This window comes from Amblyomma maculatum, chromosome 3 (genome assembly GCF_055883805.1).
Source record: "Amblyomma maculatum isolate TAMU_Amacu chromosome 3, ASM5588380v1, whole genome shotgun sequence".
Lineage (NCBI taxonomy): Eukaryota > Metazoa > Arthropoda > Arachnida > Ixodida > Ixodidae > Amblyomma > Amblyomma maculatum.
In genome coordinates, this window is record NC_139346.1 from 24,228,216 (window position 1) to 24,248,386 (window position 20,171).

The 20,171-nt window shown below is 46.0% G+C and overlaps 1 protein-coding gene across 1 annotated transcript; it reads left to right on the forward strand.

Moving 5' to 3' along the window:
* The first annotated feature begins 233 nt into the window (after positions 1 to 233).
* mRpL20 (mitochondrial ribosomal protein L20) lies at positions 234 to 16,859 on the forward strand. The gene is made up of 5 exons (XM_084597360.1): positions 234 to 421; positions 5,137 to 5,247; positions 11,073 to 11,150; positions 13,339 to 13,404; positions 16,302 to 16,859. The coding sequence occupies exons 1-5, from the start codon at positions 329 to 331 to the stop codon at positions 16,407 to 16,409; spliced, it is 456 nt and encodes a 151-aa protein (XP_084453486.1). The 5' UTR covers positions 234 to 328; the 3' UTR covers positions 16,410 to 16,859.
* The last annotated feature ends 3,312 nt before the right edge of the window (positions 16,860 to 20,171 follow it).

Here is a 20,171-nt window from a genome sequence, read left to right on the forward strand (position 1 = left end):
TTGCCAGGGGCAGACTCGTGTGCTGGTATCCATATGATGGATATGGTTCTAGTAATGGGATTTGTGAGAAGAATCTTTTTGGCCTCCTCTGAGATCCGTCCTTTTGCAAAATTCCAGACAGCCGTTTACCTGTCGCTGATTATAGTTTTGGCCTGTGTACCAATGCATGCGAGATACGCGTACGTGACGTGTAGGCTACGTCACCCATGTGTCACGTGATTGCGCATCGACGATCTGCAAAAACATTCTCCCGGCTTGCAGAAGCGCTTGTGTTCGCGCACGTGGTGTGAACGCGCTGGTGTTTTTTCCGCTTTAAAACGACGGCATAATGGTGTTTCTTACAGCTCTTAATTTCGGAGTGAAGGTCAAGAGTGGCTCGAGCAAGTTCTGGAAGAGACAGCGCATCTTTCAGCTCTCCGCGGTAAGAACCTTTATTTTCGGACTGGTGCGAGTGGGCAGGAGTTGTAGACCGCGCCGCGAATGAAGATCACTGTTGCTTTCCCGATTTTTTGATGTTTGATTTCTTGGGGAACTTCAGTCACTTTTGCAGTACCTCATGTCTCAGCTGCTTCTAACCTTGTGCGTACGAAATTGTGAAGCCGGCGGTGCTTGGTACTGTCGTGCTGCCGGGTTCATTACCCTGTCAGTGAAATGAAACACGCTGCAGTTGCGTTGTGATCTGCATTTGCTATATTCTGACTAGGTGAAGTGGCCCAATTTGAGCGAGCGAAAGCACGCGCTCGAACACTGCATGTTGTGCAGCCACAGCTTGCGGAAAGGTATTAATAGACGTCGATGTGCCGTGGATGTGCAGGTCATTGCAAAACTAGAGTGTGCAAGAGGCCACCACAGTTGTGACCGGGGTGTGCTGCGAACGTGTATGGTGAATTTGACATTTATACGAAGCCCCAAGGTGATTTTCGAAAAATAAATTGGTCAAACTGGTATAAGGAAGAATTCCCTCTTGATTCCAGTTGGTTCCCAGTTGGCTGCAGCTGGAACGCAGCAGAATAACTACAGGTTTCTGCTGAAATAAATTGAAATATGGTTCCGTATAGCAGTCACACAAGTTTAAATGTTCGCCTGGAAAGGGCCACATGCATTTTTTACAGAAATCTGCCTGGTAGAGTGGCCAGCTAAAAACTAACGTGAGACATTGATCAGTCTCATGAAAAGCAGCCCATCGTATTCGGGCTCATTTGTATGACTTCAAGGGTGGCTAGATTGAGACAAATGCGGCATTGTCTGTTTTCCCCATCTAGTCACCCCATGGATCCAATTTGGCCTCACTGCTTCTGATTCAAGCTACATCTCTGTATTAAATTTGCTTTGATATTATTAACAAAGCACATATTTAAAGTGAAGTTTTGTGATATTCGCTTTTGAACGGCAGTTATTGTCGCTCTTTGCAAGTGCAGTATTAGCCATCCAGGCTACAACCATTCAGCATGAACGCCTCCAGGAAATGGGTCCTGGATTGTTATCCAGGTGAATTTTGCAGCAAGGACTCAAAAGTGTGGCTGTGAAATACAGATGGGAAAGTGTGGCCACGAGCAGCCACACCCAGTTAAAGTGTAACCACAAAGTGATGACAAATGTAGCTGAAAATTTGGCAACTGTTATGTGGATATTACTGGTACCCCTTTCAAATCGGAATGATGGCTAGTGCCACTTAGCTTAGTGAATTGAAATGGCTCCTTATCTATTTTTGTATTTTTTTTTCCCACTTATGTTGTTCTTTCGTGCTATAATATTTTTCCGTGTTATAAGTTGTATGATTTTGATTTCTGTATTGGTCTGTGCAATTTTTTTTTTTTCTGGTTTAACTCCACTAGTCTTCCCTTGCTCGTTTCAACTGCTCGTGTGTTTATTTTGTGATCCATAAAAGCCGAGGTTTCTGTAAGGGTGACCACATTCTCTTTGATGTCTGGATGCATAGATTTACTCTCTACCTGAGCATGTTGAATATTTTCTGCACTGCTTCTGCATGAACAAGTGTTGTTGTTGGGCTAGTCGATTACTGTCTGCAGAAGCCATTGGAGAATGCACTAAAGAACATGACGCACAAGAAAAGAACACATAGAACTGTGAAGCCCTTCTCCAGAGGATGAAAGGGAAAGGATGCAAGAAGGCTGTGGTACGAAACCTGTTGTGGTACCTTACATGCACAAGATCGCACACAGCCTTAAGAAAGTGGTCAAGAGGCATGCAGTACCAATGGTTTTCTCAGCACCAAAGAGGCTAGGCCAGCTGTGCTCACACATAGCAAAGCATAAAGAAAGGAACAGTGGTTATGACAAAAAGCTTGCGAAATCCTGCATAAAATTCGCGGCAGGTATGGTTTACACGTATAGTTTTCAGTGGTGGCACACTAACATGTGGAGAGGTCTACATAGGCCTGATAGGGCACTGCATAAATGATCGTGCAAAGGAGCGTGAATGTTCATCAGCAGACAGATAAGAGTAAAAATTTGTCTGAGCATTGCAGAAACTGTAAATGTCTCCCACATCTTCAGGAGATGGATTCTTGGCAGGGGCAGCAGTGCCATTGCACATGAAAGTTTGGAAGCATTTTTTTATAAACAGTGATAACTGCATCAGTGATGTGTCAGTGGGCCTGGGCAAAACCTAATTTCCATTTTTGAACTCTGTCTTTTAGGGTATGATGTGTGTGCTTGATGCTTACAAGTGTTGAGGTGCGTAAATGTACCTTACGCATATGCTCACTTTTTTTTTTATATTTAGGAGCTCAGCCCTTAAATAAATCAGTTTATAGTTTGTTCTTGTCCTGTTCTATCTGTCCTTCTCTTGTGTGTGGTGCTTTCTTGCACATTTTTCCATAGCTTGTGCTTCTGCATGCTGTGCAAATATTGACAAGGGGCACTGTCTCTTGAATGTCATATAGCATTTTCTTTCAGATGTCGCTCTGTCCATCCCTGTATTCACAGAGTAATTCTTTCTTTCCTATTTTATGTCTCCAGAGAGCAGTCTGCTTTGTGGAATTTCATTTTGATGCTTACAAGCGTTGAGGTGCGGGCTAGTTGGTTGTTTATGATTACATTTTAAACAGTGCGAAGGACGAGGACGAAGATAGAGGACACACACAGAGCAATGTTTGTGGTAACTTCCTTCTCCCTGTTGTTGTCTGCATATAGTCTCTAGTAAGCTTCCTAGTCCTTTTATTTCACTTTGTGTCCATATTTTTACTGTGCAAATACCTGAAAACATTGGCAGCCCACTTCTTCTCATTAGGTGTTCCCAGTTTCACTTCAAATGGTATTTTACTGTGTGCTTCCAGTGCAGTCATCCTTTGGAACATCCATATCTTTGTTTTTCCAGAAGCCCCTAGGGCCGACCTGCCCACTATTCTACAAAATCACGCTCACAATGTCAGCCCCGGAACCGTTATGTCCTTCCACTCTGTATCCTCATAGTGCTCTGTGCTTCAATAAGGCTCACTCTTTCCATATTTTTATCTATGTTCTTTGTTATTTTAAGCACCCTCTATTTTTTTACACGATTGCGATGTCCAAAGTAAGGGGGGTGCTTAGATTCAAAAATCTAAACTACCTTCCCCATTTTCTTGTCAAAGCTTGATGAGAAGAGTGCCAGAAATAACAGTTTGCTTATTTGGCACACATCTTCCACAAATGTGACTGAAGTGTGCTTGAAATTCAAGCTGTGGCAGCCCTCTTCAAACTCCTTCCGACTTGCATTATGGATGCCAAATAGTTGATAGGGAACAAAGCAGCGCGGGCCTGCAATCCCTGCGTAACCTACCAAAATTCACTGAATGATTGCTGATTCCAGGACCACGTGACACAACTTTCTGATCGGAGTCACTTTCGGCCAGCTTTTGGCGTTATGTGCTGCCAGCTGTTGTGTAGTGTCGGAATGTAGCAACACAAGAAGCTGGATGCATGTTGTGCCGCACCTAGAGTCTCTAGCGGCTGCCGCTCGACTGAGCAAACAATTGTGCTGGCAGCCTTGTCTGCCCTCTCTTCCTCGCAAAAAAAGGCCATGCTTAGGTTTGCATGCACAACTTGTGTTTTCCAAATATTTTTTGCAAAGTTGGGATGGGTGGTATGCTTAGAATCGCGAAAATACAGTATGTTTTTCCTTCATTAAATCACATCCCCAGATATTTGTATTTTCTATGCATGGTATTTCATGTCGAGGAGGAGTTTTACTTCCGAGAGGAGTTGTATCTTGCCATGGCCATCTGCAGAAAGTAGCAAGTCAGCAGCATGTGCCCTAACCAGGGAGACATTGGGCTGTGGTTAGTCCTTGTCAACTGTTCGTTTAGTTAAACCAAGTACTACTCTTCTCTAGCATGTATTTTGTCCTTGCTATATCAATCACGGACAAAGTGGCGACAAAGGGCGGCCCTGTTGTAAACCTTTTCCTATGCTTGCCTCCTCAGTGCTATTTATCTCTTTCCAGTTTATTTCCACTGTAATATCTTTGTATGCTACCCTTATGAGCTCTATTTATTGCGCCATAGTAATTCTGAACCTACATAATCATATCCACATTTTATATCTAGAAAAGCCAACAATAACGACCAAATTGTGTCATAGCCATTTGAATATATTGCAATACTACAAACTGAGGCTCCTCCCATTATCTACCCTATATTCAATAGCTTTCATTGCCAGGCTAACCATAGGCGACAATATGGGGCTGATATTATCACAGTGGGCCTGTATGAATGAGTAGTGGCTTTCTCTACTTTACCTTTGTGCTATAGCCAGTCTTCCGGTACTTGCTTACTCTAAAGGATTTGCTCTTTAGCTTTCGCCCAGGCCTCCTTACATTGGTGCCCCATCTTATTAATAAAAATAGCCTTGTCGCAATTGCATCGGCATAGTTATTTATTTAAAAATACTGGAGGTGTTATCCTGGCAGTATTTGCAGCCTTGTCTGTGCAAGTGAGCATTCAGTCAATAGTTACGATTTTAGTCGAAATTAAGGCATTCTACACTGGTGGAAAAATTTTTCAGGGGTAAGCAGGAATGCGTTTCTGGATTAAATATCTGTGCATTTTGAAGCAGGTTTATTGCATTGCAAAGATGTGACTAATGCCTTGGCATGTTGCTTGTTGTCTGATTGCGGCTTCTTCCGGCCTGTGTGCAGAACTTCTATGGCAGGCGGCGCAACTGCTACCGGTTGGCCATTCGCAGCGTGCAGAAAGCCCTGACCCACTCCCAGGAAGGACGGCAAGTTAAGCGCAGAGCGCTGGGCCAGGTAGGTCATCTCTGCATCTTCTGTGCATTCTTCTAGCACTTATGTGCCTATTTGGCGGCTGAGCCACGTTGCCGTTGTCTATGTAACCAAGTAAAGAGTCACGAGCCAAAGAGGATTTCTCAAAACAAGATAGAAAAGCCACAAGCTCTGCTTGGCTCTTCCTTCTCTTCTCCTCAGAGATTCTCTTTGGGTCGTGATAAAAATAAAGAGTGCTTTGTGGCTACACAAGCGTTCTTTGCCTCAATATGTCGCAAAACGCTTGCATAGCTGCACTCCAATTTGGCATTACGGAGTATCATAATTGTCCTTAGAACTCTTTTTCCATATCAGCCCCGGGGGTGATATAGTTTGAAGCACACAGCCTGGAAGCTGCGTACTAAAGCGTGGATCTACGGACAGCCTATACAGCTTTATTTGCACAATATGTGCTAGCAAATTGTGGTGGATGTGGAACGGACACCACCTTTTTAGAAGCAGGAGATGGAGAATCTCCTCCCTCTGTGACCAATCCCGAGCCCACAATGACCACTTTTTGAGACGGATGTGGGCATCAATATGGAGCTCAGGCTTATTTTTTTTACAACGTTGCTGAAAAAGCCTTTCTTGCACCCAGCTTAAAAAAAGTGAAGAGCATCACTGCTTCAGAAGTGTACTGCAAAGCGGCTACTTTAATGTACACATCCTTTTGCAGTAAATTGGTGTTGGAGGGTTATGTAGTGCACACTTAGCTTTGCTCTCGGTGAGAAAACTTCAAGACAGCCGTTTTGCTTAGAATGCATGCATAATAAGTCTTTTTTCGTTCCAGTGGAGCTACATTAGCTGTGTGTGTGTGTGAGAGAGAGAGAGAGAGAGAACACAGGGAAGAGAAAAAGAAGTAGAGGAATGACAGGACAGGTTCTTACATCCATTATTCTGCTGACGGTATGGTTTGGTTTGGTTTATGGGGTTTAACGTGACGTCCCAAAGTGACTCAGGCTGCTAGAGACTCCATAGTGGAGGGCTCCGGAAATTTTGACCATGTGGGGGTTCTCTAATGTGCACATCATACAACACATGGGTGCCAAGCTTTATTCCTGTGATTTCGTTGAAGACTTTGTTTTATGAGAAAATCTGATCACATGAATGCTTTCAGATTTTTTCACTTTTCATTACTGCTTAGCGGGAGCAACAGTAATGCTCTCTCTCTCTCTCTCGCGTGCACGCACACACACCACACAAATGCATGCACGCACACACATACAAACACACACACATATTATATGCAAGAAAACATTTCTGTGCAAGTGCCATTTCATTTTTCTCTGCTGGTTCTGTTGTGTACAGCTTTGTGGCTGCATGCGCTTCATGTTTTCTAGAATACTGAATTGTCAGCGCACAGGGTATACCTTTAACATGGTTACATGTTGTGTGCTGAGGCTGGCGTGCACTTTTTTCTCAGTGTGAAGTGCGTATGTGCATTATATTTGGAACCAAGTTACTGATGGTGACCTCGACCAGTAGGTTCTTGAGCTGCAAGAATTTCAAGGTGACAGTGGACTAGTGGCGGGAAAGTAGACGTGAACATGGAAAAGAACACAGTGCTGAAAGTTAAACGGAAAGCAGTGGAAATGCCGTATACTTGAAGGATCAGGAGAGAAAAAAAGAAGAGTTAATGGGCGAGAAACTGTGGCAGCTCAAACCTCAAACCTGTGGCTGCAAGGTGGCTACAACAACAGGAGGGAGACCCATGGGAAGCTTGGATGCTGTGCTTGATGATTAGGCTTTCAAGTTGAGCTGGTTGGTCATTGTCATGGTCTCATATTTTAGCATTTTAGAAGACTGACACTAAGCTGTAGTGTCAGCTTGATGATCAGAGTTCCCCGATAGAATAAAAATGCAAGACCTTGCACTGAACTGTTACCTGTCAGTCAGTAACTGTGTAAAAGATCAAATGTCACGCCCACGCATAGTTACTTATCATACTTGGCCACAGTGTTGGGCAAATGTTATAATCTAGCTTTTTTTTTTTTTTTCATTGTTCTTGAACAGACTGGCATGTAATGCATTTCAAGTATAAAAGATTGTGCGCAATAATAAACTACATTTCCTTGAAGTTTTGCTTTGCATTGATTAATTCTTTTCATATGATTAACAGTCTCATTAATCTATGTACGTTGTTCACTAATGTATTACAGGTAATCTATAACACCTTTTTTGCAACCAGTGGTGCTATATCTTTGAGACCATGGTCTTGATGTCAAGCGCTGCTATAGCACGCAATATATTGCCACGTGCCTAGCGCCGCGCGACTGCCGTGCTTGGTGACGATGGCGATGATGACAAAGTGGTTGTTGGCTCGAGAGGCGCGCTGGGGCTAGACTGTGATTGGAACTAGAAGCCGACCTTATTCTCAGGTCTTCGTCTACATGTACCTTCAGGGCTCCCTGTGGCTTGATGAGAGTTGACTGGGAGAAAACTGCCTTCGTAACACCAGATGGGCTCTATGAATTCCGCGTCCTCTCATTCGGGCTCTGCTGTGCTCCTACCACCTTCCAGCGGATGATGGACACTGTGCTCACAGGTCTTAAGTGGCAGACATGCCTTGTTTATCTCGACGACGTGATAATCTCTTCACCGACGTTCACGGAACACCTGCGCCGCCTGAGAACTGTTCTCGAAGCCGTCCGGTCTGCCAGTCTTTCTCTCAAGCCTCAAAAGTACCACTTCGGGTTCACCGAATTGAAGTTTCTTGGGCACATCGTGAGTGCTGATGGCATCCGAGCTGACCCTGAGACACTTGCTGCCATTGCTGCCTTTCCCGTCCCCGCCCACAAAAAAGCAGTCTGACGGTTTTTGGGGCTGTGCTCCTATTATCGTCGCTTTATCAAAAACTTTGCACAGATGGCCAGCCCTCTGACACTCCTGACTCGAGATGACGCATCATTTTCCTGGGGCGCCGAGCAGCAGATGGCTTTCGACGAGTTACGACGCCGGCTCCAGTCACCCCCGATCCTGGCACATTTCGACGATGATGCCGACAGTTGCACACGGATGCGAGCAACGTTGGCCTTGGTGCCGTTCTAGTTCAGCACCAAGATGGGGTCGAGAAAGTAGTTGCCTACGCCAGCCGTGCACTTTCCCGTGCTGAGTGCAACTATTCCACCACTGAAAAAGAATGTTTGGCGGTAGTATGGGCCGCTGCCAAGTTCCGCCCGTACCTTTATGGCCGACCGTTTCGCGCCATCACTGACCGTCACTCGTTGTATTGGCTGAAAAACTTAAAGGGTCCTTGTGGTCGCTTAGAACGTTGGGCATTGTGCCTGCAGGAGTTCATTTCAATGTTATTTATAAGTCTGGCCGAAAGCACACCAATGTTGATAGCCTGTCCCGCACGCCCGTCAGCCCTCCTTTGTCAGATGCCACCGATGACGATAGCTTCCTTGGAGCAGTCGCTACGTCCGACCTCGTTTCCAAACAGCGTGCCGGCGCTGAGCTGCGACTGATTATTGACCATCTTGAAGGTGGGCATCCTACAATACCCCGGTATCTTGCTCGGGGGCTGTCGTCGTATTGCCTCCGCAATGGGGTGCTTGATAAAAAGAATTCTACGTCGAGTGCAAAAACATACCTGCTAGTCATATCAGCTGATCTAAGGCACGAAATCCTCCTGGCCTGCCACGACGAACCAACTTCAGGTCATCTTGGCTTTACACGCATCTTCCGGCAGAACTATTACTGGCCACATCTTTCTGCGAGCGTTAGACGTTTTGTACAGACTTGTCGACAATGCCAGCGGCGAAAAACCGTGCTCAAGCCGTCCGGCATGTTACAATCTATCGAACTACCCCTCACACCTTTTGACCAAGTGGGAATGGACCTTTTAGGCCCATTTCCTTTATCTTCGAACGGACACAAGTGGATCGTAGTCGCCACAGACTACTTAACACGCTTCGCTGAAACGAAGCTCCTTGTCCGAGGTACTGCCGGCGAAGTTGCTCGATTCTTTATGAACGACATTGTGCTCAGACACGGTGTACCTTCGACCATCATTACTGACTGAGGAAAGGCGTTTACAGCACGGCTACTGCGGGACACCTTAACTCTCTCAGCCATACCGAGCATCACACAACAACAGCGTATCAGACAAATGGCCTAACGGAACGACTCAGCAAAACTTTGGTGGACATGATCTCAATGTACATCGATGTTGAACATAAAATGTGGGACGAGATCCTGCCATATGTCACCTTCGCCTACAATACGGCACTGCAGGAAACCACGAAGTTTACGCCGTTCCGTCTCGTATATGGCAGGGAGGCCTGCACGATGTTGGACGCAATGCTCCCGTGCGGGTATGAAGCGGTCGTACCCGATGCCACCCATTTTGCAGAACAGGCCGAGCAAGTCCGTCGCTTGCACATCAAGGAGCAGCATGCCACCGACGCTCGACACTATAACCTTCGGCACAGGGAAGTCCACTACGAACCAGGGGACCAAGTGTGGGTGTGGAGCCCTGTGCGCCACAAAGGCTTGTGCCAGAAACTGCTCCACCGGTATTTTGGACCCTGTAAAGTCCTGCGCCGCTTAAACAGCGTTAATTGTGAAGTTATTCCAGATGGAACTGTGACCGTCACTGTTCGGCGTCAGCGGCCTGAAATTGTGCACGTGATGCGCTTAAAGCCGTACTTTTCGTGTGACTGAGCGCTTCCTGCAAGTGAGACCTTGAGTTATTGTACAGTTCACCTCACACCTAATTTTTTTTTCTCCTCTCACTTTGTCATCGTGACGATGTTTTTCTTTCATGGGGGGGAATAATGCCACGTGCTTAGCGCCGCGCGACTGCCGTGCTTGGTGACGATGACGACGAAGTGGTTGTTGGCTCGAGAGATGCGCTGGGGCTAGACTCTGTGATCGGAACTAGAAGCCGACCTCATTCTCGGGTCCTTGTCTACGTGTACCTTCATGGCTCCCTGTGGCTTGAGTCGTGACAATATGTTTCTCACACTCATAGTGTGAGAAACAACAAAGCGTGGTGCAAGGTACGTTAAAGCAGCACACTTCCCCTTAGCACGTGCATTGAGATAAATCTTGAATGTCTCTGCAGGTGTGTTCACAAGGAAGGAAGAAATGGTGAACAAAAAAAAAAAAGGAACCAAACAAAAACAAATGAAATTAATGTATGCAGTGCAAGTGGCAGTAGATCATGCAAGCCACACCAGTTGCGTCTTGCCTGTGTATATTTGTGCTGTGCCAATAACAGATGGATGAAAAAGTATGCAATAGTAATTGCTCCTCCAATATTTGGATGCATCCAATAGTAATTTCTTGGGCTGTAATCAACACACTCGCAGAAACAGTAAACACAAATGAAAAGACACACACAGGCAACTGAAATTTTATCTTGGAGCAAAACGCATACACTGGTAACGTGAAGGGGTGGAAACAAAGCTTTACCATACAATGTAAGCACAAAGTAGTCATATCAGGAAAATGACCAAAATGGGAGGCGCAAAAATGAAGTTAAAAGCGATAAAACCCGACAGTGTTAAGGGCCAACACAAAAAACTAATAGGTAAAAACATAGGCAAAAGGGGCAGGTAAAATCATTAAAGAAGAAAGAAGCACAAAGGTAGGATGAAAACAAGGCTGAAGTATACCACTGTAATTGACCACTGAATTAAGTTATGCTTCAGATGAACAGTACTAACTGTATAGAAAAGGCTGGATGTGACACTTCTGTCTTGCATGTTCATGGTTGTGCTACATTGGTGTAAACCAGCTGCTGTTTCCTCATCGGCCCCATCTGTCCGGGGGTTGCTCATCGTGTGTGGCTTCTTCTCATGCAGCTGTGGATGGGCCGCATAGGTGCAGCATCACTGGAACATGGCATCTCCTACGAGCCCTTCTACATTGCCCTGTCTAAAGTAAGGCATATAACATTGCTTTCAGCCACTCTCGAATTTCTGAACGGTGGTGTTATACATTTGTCTTATAGTACTGCTGTGCATGTACTAGCATCCGTAGTTCTGTTGCTGGAGATTCACTCATATCACCCGCTTGGGTGCCACGCAGTTGTGTCATTCTCCTGGCAGCACGTGCTTTGAACACAGTGCTGTACCCAAGCTCTAAGCAGCTCATGCAAGCTTGATGTGGCATACTCTGCAACCGCAAGCAGCTTCCTGGAGGGACTGTTGTCAAAAGGGAGGCTGCGACAGTTTGTTGTAGTTAGAAGCTTGTCGCAACCCTTTGGTTGTGGGGAACACATACATACTCGTTTGCTGGAGGCAGCTCTGATCGTGCTGTCTGCTTGCACTGCTTGGCACGTGCTGTGCTGAAGGATGGTCTGAAAACTGTGTGAAACATGAATGTGTGCAGCATCTGCAGCATAAGTCTGCCCGTGTTAAGTGACTCAGGCATTGCGGTGAAGCAGAGAGCTCCACACGCAGGTGGTTGCCCTGAGTAGTTTGTGCAGGCACCGCAACAGACTCAAGTGTGGAGGTGCAGTCTCAGAATTTGTGCAGCCATCGTTGTACTGGGGAAAGCCCATTTTGTTTTTATTTTCCATGAGTGTGCCATCAAGCTTAGGTGCAGACAGAGAGGGAACGGGGTTAAAGAAATTGTCCATTCCACTTGTTGTCACCCAAGTGGACAGTGGTGATGGTAAGGTGCCATTGTGGCCACTGGTGCCTAGGAAAGCACTGTGCACTTAGTGGAGCATTAGGCAGAAGGGTCATCGCAGCAGGTGTGGCGTTCCATGGTGACAGCTGTCTTACATAGCTTGAAAGAGAAACAGTTGGCAACAACGTGCACTGTATTACTCGACCAACAATCAAACACGGCAGCTTTTAGTGCACTGAACGCTGCTATGAATTGTTGGTCGAGTAATACAGTGCATGTTGTTGCCAACCGCTGTTTTTCTTTTCACCCCATTCACTGATTCTGCCAGTGTGTGTCTCTCTCTGAAGTCATGAAGCCATCGACAGGAGTTGCCTTCTTGGGCAGCACTTTTGAGACGAAAATCACAGACTTGCTACTCCTGAGCCATGCAGGCACGTTTGTATGGCTTGGCAAAAGCAGTTGTTGGGCGAGTTGGTGTTTTCGATGATCCATAACTACAGCGCAAAAGACCAAGGCGACTGTGTGCTGTGCGATGTCAGTGCACGTTAAAGAACCCCAGGTGGTCGAAATTTCCGGAGTCCTCCACTATGGCGTCTCTCATAGCCCGAGTTGTTTTGGGAAGTTAAACCCGCAAACCAAACCAACCAACAGCGCAAAAAACAGGACAGAGATGGAGGGACACCACACAGCGCTCTGTGGTGTCCCTCCTTCATCTCTGTCCGTCTTTTGCGCTGTAGTTATGGATGTACAGTTTGGTTGTTGCAGAGCTTTGTGTCTGTGTCTGGTTGCCTTTCACATAGTGTGCTAGATCATGGCTGTATGCTAATAAGTGTGTGCAACCAGAAACAAAAGCGATAGGGCACCAAATTTGCATTTGGTCAAATTGCGTTAAATCAGTTATCATTTTTTTATTGTTCAGTCTGCTAAGCGGACCACAGGCACCGAATCAAACTTTTAGACTTTATAATTCTGTCATATAGTTATCATTTTGTTTAGAGAGTGAGAAATGCTTTAGTAATTGACCATTTTACTCTGATAGTTTTAAAGGGCCCTTTCTCCAGAAATCTGGTGGTGTCGGCATTGTGACCAAAAGATCAAGAGGATACCTCTAGCAGCTGCTAGCTGACAGGTGACATTGAAGCACCCGAACTTTGTGAAGTAGTGACATCTCATCCTTCCTTCTTTGTTTCCTTCCTGTGCAAGCTCTCCGAGATGATGGTGCCATCTGCATCGATGCAGTCTGTAGCAAATGGCAACCGGCACCCAGTGAAACCATGGTGAATCCCCTTTCATCTGCCATTTCGCAGCATCACATAGCACATCTGAGGGAATGTTATCCGCAACATGACAAGAATTGGTTGATATTGTTTCTTCTTTGAGGGGCATTTGTCGCCTTGTTCTTGTGTTGTGTCCAACTGGAGCTGGTTGCCAAGAGTAGACCTCGCAGGCACCTTGCTCTGCCACAAGTGGATGAGTCGCGTCCCTTTGTTTCAGTGCAAGTTGGCCTTGGACCGCCATATCCTGTCTGACCTCACCTACACGGAGCCTCGCACATTCAAGGTGACCAATCCACACCCGGTGGCAGCGCTGTGCAACGTTTCGGTTGCGCATGTGCGTGCATGTATGGAGCCAAGCCAGTGCACTGTTGTGTATGTACAGTCTTTGTCAAAAGTGTAGAGCCCAGGGGGTCTGCTCCAGAACTACGTCGTGCAGCTTGTAATGCATTTTCAATGTTCTAAATCTCTTGTTGGTAAGAAGATTTTTTGTGCTCCAATGGGAAGGGCTCCCGTTAATGCTAAATTAGCGCCACTACACTGCTCAGAAGTAGACCCCCCCGGGCTGTACACTTTTGACAAAGGCTACATTATGGGCATCACATTTCTGGCAGAAGGACAATAGTTGCTATGCTGGTGGATAGTGAAAAATCATCATCGTCAGCAGCTGGGCTATACCCACTGCAGGACGAAGGCCTCTAGCATATTCCTTCAATTAACCCTGTCCTGTGCTAGCTGCAACCACTTAATCCCTGTGAACTTCTTGACCTCATCTGCCCACCTAACCTTCAGCTGCCCCCTGCCACCAGTGTTACAGGTTATTTAGTGGCTTTTGTAGTGGGCCACTAACATTTTCCTCTGGGCCCTGAGCCTGTACTACTTTCTTGAAGATGGGGAAAAGGAAAAAAGATGAGAGCTCATACCCAAAATAGGCACAAGGCATGGCTAGTACTGCACAGACCTGTGTATGCTAGAAACTGTGCAGTGGCTTTAGTAGCTGCCGTGGTAACACTGGCCGAAATGTGGTCGTAATTCCTCGAACCTGATTGAGTGCAAGGCAGACCAATGAGGTGAGCTCTCGGCAGGGTGGACCAGTCGTGAGCTGTGGTCTAGAGCACTGGGCTTTTCTGAGCATGAACCATTTGCCATTCATGCAATGTGTCACTTTGTCCCCAGTGGCTTTGCTTGTAAGGAACTAAGTTTGTCCAGAAACATTGGGGTTTGGTTGGAGTCTCTTTCTTTGATACACTGAGGGATATAGCAGCATCAGTACTTCGAGGTCCAGGCCCTGATTGGCAAAAGCAAGGTGTGACCGTATGACTTTATTCTAATGAGTGTGGGGGTAATTAGAAGTGACCACAGGTCGCTATCCCATCATACTCTTAAGGCAGGGAAAAAAAAATTAGAAGGACGTGTAAAAGGCCCATGAAAAGCTATTAACTAAAACTAGAAAAAACACACGAGTAATAGGTATCCCATTAGTCCTCTCCTCAAGGCGGACATTTTTAAGCTAGCGTCACTAACACCAAAAATATCGGCAATTAAAAATGATGCTTTTCCTCTCCTGAACACATGCTGGCGCAGAAAAAAAGAATGAAGAAAACATGCCACGAATGCGCCTTACCGTGCTCCGTTCTGCTTGTGTCTCTTGGGAGTGTCCAGTGAGTGGGCGTCTTCTGGTTCAGCAGTTAAGCACATAACAGTTTTTCTCATTCTTTTAAGTTGAATAAATATTGATAGACAAGCCAGCTCTCAGGCTTGTGCAGCCAAGAAATGGGTATATTTTATTTAGAAACTGTTTGTCTATGTAAAAGTGTCACATAGCCATTTGGGCCAGTGTTATGGAATGTAATGAAATCATGTACGGTTTGGTGTGACTCGGACAGATAATTAACACCAAAAAGATAGTACACTTGGCCATTTTCCACAGAGACTTCTCACTGATGAACGGAAGTACCAATTTATATACTGTTGGCGGTTGTCCTTACATTCTCGTAAAAGAATGGTAGAAGAAAGCCGAAGGCGAACGATTGGTGACTGAAAACACGCATTTCGCCTAAACATCCTTCAGATCAGACCTTTGTGATCTGACCACATAACACCATCGAGAAAATTCGATACATTTACATTCTCTTCCGCAAAATCAAAAGTAAAAAAAAATATGCAAATGCAGTTATCACACACAAAGAATAGACAACAATAAAACACCCGTGCGTCAATCTGCTTATGGACGGCGATTTCCAGTTTTTAACTTGCCTGGTAGACTATGCACAGATACTATTGCGTCAATGAAGGAACAATGCGCTTCAAATAGCATGCAGGTGGCCACACCAGACCCACCTTTTACGAGAAGAACCCACCTCACCCGAAGTCAAGAAGTCTTTTTGAATAAGCTCATCGCCCATGCGGCTTACACGCCACGTATTATGGCCCGCTGGCGTCAGTATAAGGAGAAAATGATTACGTGCCCCCACTGTACGACTCTAACCTGCGGCGGCATATCTCATTTACTTTGGGAATGCCCTGCTTTTTCTACTGGACGCCCCGAGATCGAACCCTACCGCCTGAACTACCGTTCCCTTCTAGAAACTGATGCAATCACACAGATGATATTTGCCAAGTATGGTTCGCTTAGTGGCCTGGTTAGAGCAATGTGATTCGAGTGACGACCTAAACAATGAAGATTCTGTCTACTCCCCTTTATCCCCATCCATGGCCATGAGCCTTCCAATTCAATAAAGGACATTCAATCAATCAAATAGCTGCAGAACTCTCTCGCACAAAAAAAAAAAAAAATGGGAGCAGTGGTGCAGGACGTGCCAACATTCATAGGTGGTAGGGTGCGTTAACTACTGGGTTGAAGAACACTTGCACACAGACACGCATTCAGCGCATGACGCCCGCGTGACCCTTCATGTCAGAGCCGGGCGCACCGACAGATGGCACCTAGTGTCTAGAGTAGTAGCACGTCAGCAGGCTGCGTGCAAGGGTAAAAAAAATCTGGTCTATAACTCAAGGGCAAGATGCTTAAGAACTGGCCTATCTCAGTGGCTGCTGTGTGGGAGTGAATTTCTGCAAAGCAGGCCCCTGGACCATGGGTTGAGCCAGCAGGGTGGTGAAAAAAGATGCTTGGCAGGAATATGCAAGTGGCTGCTGTGGGTGCTGTCTTGGATGTGTGTGCAGGGCCTGGCCACCTTGGCACGCTTCCAGCGGTGCGCCGACAGTGGAGAGCGGGAGAAGCGCCCTTTGGAAGAGCCACCAGAGGGTGTCTTCACTCGAGGCATGCTGTGAAGAGCACTACTGTGTGTCTTGCCGTCCTGTTGCCAATGCCTTGGGTGTTGGTTGGAAGCAAAAGTGAGCATCCTTCCTGGACTGCAGGGGTCAACTTGTGTTAGTCAACTGCAACCAAGATTTCTTCTGCATTTGTGGATTGATCTAGTTCTTGATATGCTCTCAAATGTGCATGGTTAACCTGGTTCTTATGTTGAGATCAACACCTGAAGCTGTAAAATGGTGCATCAGTTGTGAACCTCAACAAGAGTTGTCGGGCTAGTTGGCTTAAATCATGTAATGCCATTAAGGCTATGCGCAAAAAAGACAACACAAAAAACAGACACAAAGCGCTCGTCCTGTCGTTGCCTCTGTTTTTTTTTTTTGCGCATAGCCTTAATGGCATTACATGCATCAGTTGTGACTCCATGATGCAAAACTAGAATAGTAAAATAATGTTCTTGCAAGAAATTGTGGCTCTGTTTTCCTTCACACAAGAGTGCAAACAAAATACAAAGGGAGGAGAAAGAATACAACTCATTAGCTTGGCTTTTAAATTTTCAAGGCCAGAGGGACGTGCATTGCCGAGCTGCTAGTAACCTAAAGAGAGGCGTTTTGTGATGCTTCAAGCAGACATATGCTGCAGCACTCAGAGGGTATGTTCGATTTTCAGTCCCGCACAGTCCTCGACCCCTTGCTGACAGGTAGGTGTCCGGCGTTCAGTACTCCTTAGGAAGAGCCACCAGAGGGTGTCTTCACTCTAGACATGCTGTGAAGAGCACTACTGTGTGTCTTGCCGTCCTGTTGCCAATGCCTTGGGCGTTGGTTGGAAGCAAAAGTGAGCATCCTTCCTGGACTGCAGGGGTCAACTTGTGTTAGTCAACTGCAACCAAGATTTCTTCTGCATTTGTGGATTGATCTAGTTCTTGATATGCTCTCAAATGTGCATGGTTAACCTGGTTCTTATGTTGAGATCAACACCTGAAGCTGTAAAATAATGTTCTTGCAAGAAATTGTGGCTCTGTTTTCCTTCACACAAGAGTGCAAACAAAATACAAAGGGAGGAGAAAGAATACAACTCATTAGCTTGGCTTTTAAATTTTCAAGGCCAGAGGGACGTGCATTGCCGAGCTGCTAGTAACCTAAAGAGAGGCGTTTTGTGATGCTTCAAGCAGACATATGCTGCAGCACTTAGAGAGTATGTTCGATTTTCAGTCCCGCACAGTCCTCGACCCCTTGCTGACAGGTAGGTGTCCGGCGTTCAGTACTCCTTAGGAAGAGCCACCAGAGGGTGTCCTCACTCGAGACATGCTGTGAAGAGCACTACTGTGTGTCTTGCCGTCCTGTTGCCAATGCCCTGGGCGTTGGTTGGAAGCAAAAGTGAGCATCCTTCCTGGACTGCAGGGGTCAACTTGTGTTAGTCAACTGCAAACAAGATTTCTTCTGCATTTGTGGATTGATCTAGTTCTTGATATGCTCTCAAATGTGCATGGTTAACCTGGTTCTTATGTTGAGATCAACACCTGAAGCTGTAAAATAATGTTCTTGCAAGAAATTGTGGCTCTGTTTTCCTTCACACAAGAGTGCAAACAAAATACAAAGGGAGGAGAAAGAATACAACTCATTAGCTTGGCTTTTAAATTTTCAAGGCCAGAGGGACGTGCATTGCCAAGCTGCTAGTAACCTAAAGAGAGGCGTTTTGTGATGCTTCAAGCAGACATATGCTGCAGCACTTGGAGGGTATGTTCGATTTTCAGTCCCGCAGTCCTCGACCCCTTGCTGACAGGTAGGTGTCCGGAGTTCAGTATTCCTTGGGCAGCCCAGAAGCTCCGCCCGCCAGTACAGCTCCCAGGCCAGTGGCCATATTGAATTAGACTCTGAGCACATTCTGAGAACTTTCTGTATTCCTGCAGATGACATTGTGCGCTAAACAATGACACAAGCTGCGTATATGGTCCCTAAGCAGCTGTAAGACGTTTGTTTCTTAAATCTTTGCTCGCTTGTCTTGAATTTCACTATAAACGGAAGCATCTGTAGCCAGGGGCACAAATTGTTTTTTCATGCTGTCCAGAAGTTTTTCATCTGTTTCGCAATTTTTTCGGCGCGCAGGTCTGAAAGCGTCACAGTAAACCACTGTGTGCTGGAGCAGCTAACGCTTATTAAGTGCTTTTGCAAACATTTCGTCTGCTTTCACGTGCAGTGAGCCGGGAGAACTTCGCGAGCAGCATTGGCAAGCAAACCCTGCCAAACTGAGTTCCGTAATAAGTTTGTCATGTCATGCTCTGTTCATGATGAACACCGATTGAAAGTCAATTGATGAAATGTTTGGCGTCTTTTCAACCCCTGAATTTGGCTACTTTGTTCGGTATGCAGGTGTAAGGGAATGCAAGTGTTCATTTACTACTCCATATGTGTCGCAATGTGCGCATTGAGCATACGGGCTTCCATGTTTTCACGCAGTGACAAGACAATACAGTTGAACCTGGATATATCAAATAATTACTTCTGCCTGAATGTTATTTGGAAATGCTGTGCAAAAGTAAAGCAGTGTTATTCGCATTTAACTCGCTAACGAAGCATGCGATGCATCGAGCTGTGCGCCATGCAATGCCCCTGCAAAGGGTGGTTCTCCTAATGACACTCCTGCAATAACTTTTTCCACATGGAACCAGCGCCCTTGGGCACCTGCTGGTGGCGCTAATGTTCTCAACTGCGCCATGGGTTGAATGCCGCTTGAAAGTGGCTTTCGGTTGCTTATGTGGGGAAGCCAGCGTTCAATGTCGGCGGCTCCTGCGTGGCCTGCTTCGCAGCTGAAGGTAACTGTACCAGTAATAGAATTGGTCCTCTTGCGATGGTTTTTCCAAAGCACCGTCAACTGCAGCTTTGACATGAGCCCTAACTGCAATGACACTTGTGCCGCGAGAGATGCAAGCAGCGCGAGCTCTGACGATCCGGTCCTGCCCATAGAGCCGCACGCGAGGGTGCGCCCCAAACGTGCGCATGGTCGTGGTCGGAGCAGACTGCAGGGAGTCTGTCCCTAGCGTGGTTATGTCATTGGGTAAAAAATTTTGCGCAAAAAACACAAAGGACAAAGAAGAACACATAAGACGTTTGATAGCGCTTGTCAAACGTCTTATGTGTTCTTCTTTGTCCTTTGTGTTTTTTGCGCAAAATTTTTTACCCAATGGATCACCAACTAGCCCGGCAACATGCTCTTCTCAACAGTGGTTATGTCGTATTCTTGCTTCTGAGTGTGCTCATCTATTGGCAAGTTAAAGTTGGATATAGTAAAGTGAAACTAAACTCCCATCAATTCATCTTCCATAGACAAGGCAGTACATGCCCCACTCCCCGCTTATCGTATATAAGTGTGCCTGACAGCAGCGATGACTTCTCACAAAATGACATCGCAGCACGCGTGCTACCTAGAATCGAGAGGCAAATTTTCATGAAAAAAAAATAACCAAAAAAAAAAAAAGCCATTAGGGTTCTTTTTTGATGGCTTTACCACCAGGCTTTGCAGAACTTTAATGTAGGCTTGGAGCCGTGAGGTAAAGCACGCAGAGCGTAGAAAATTAAAGCTGTCTACAAACATGGAAAGAAGGCGGCGCGGTTCATTCGGAATTTAAAGAGCAATAAAAGTGCTACAAGAAATATTGAAGGGGAGAAATTTCCGAACATTCGCAGCACTTGAAATAATGTTTTGTGGCTGGTGACGGTTCATCGTAAGTTCAAGGTGCGAAAACACACACGGACACATGAAAGGTAATGGGATGGAGCGCC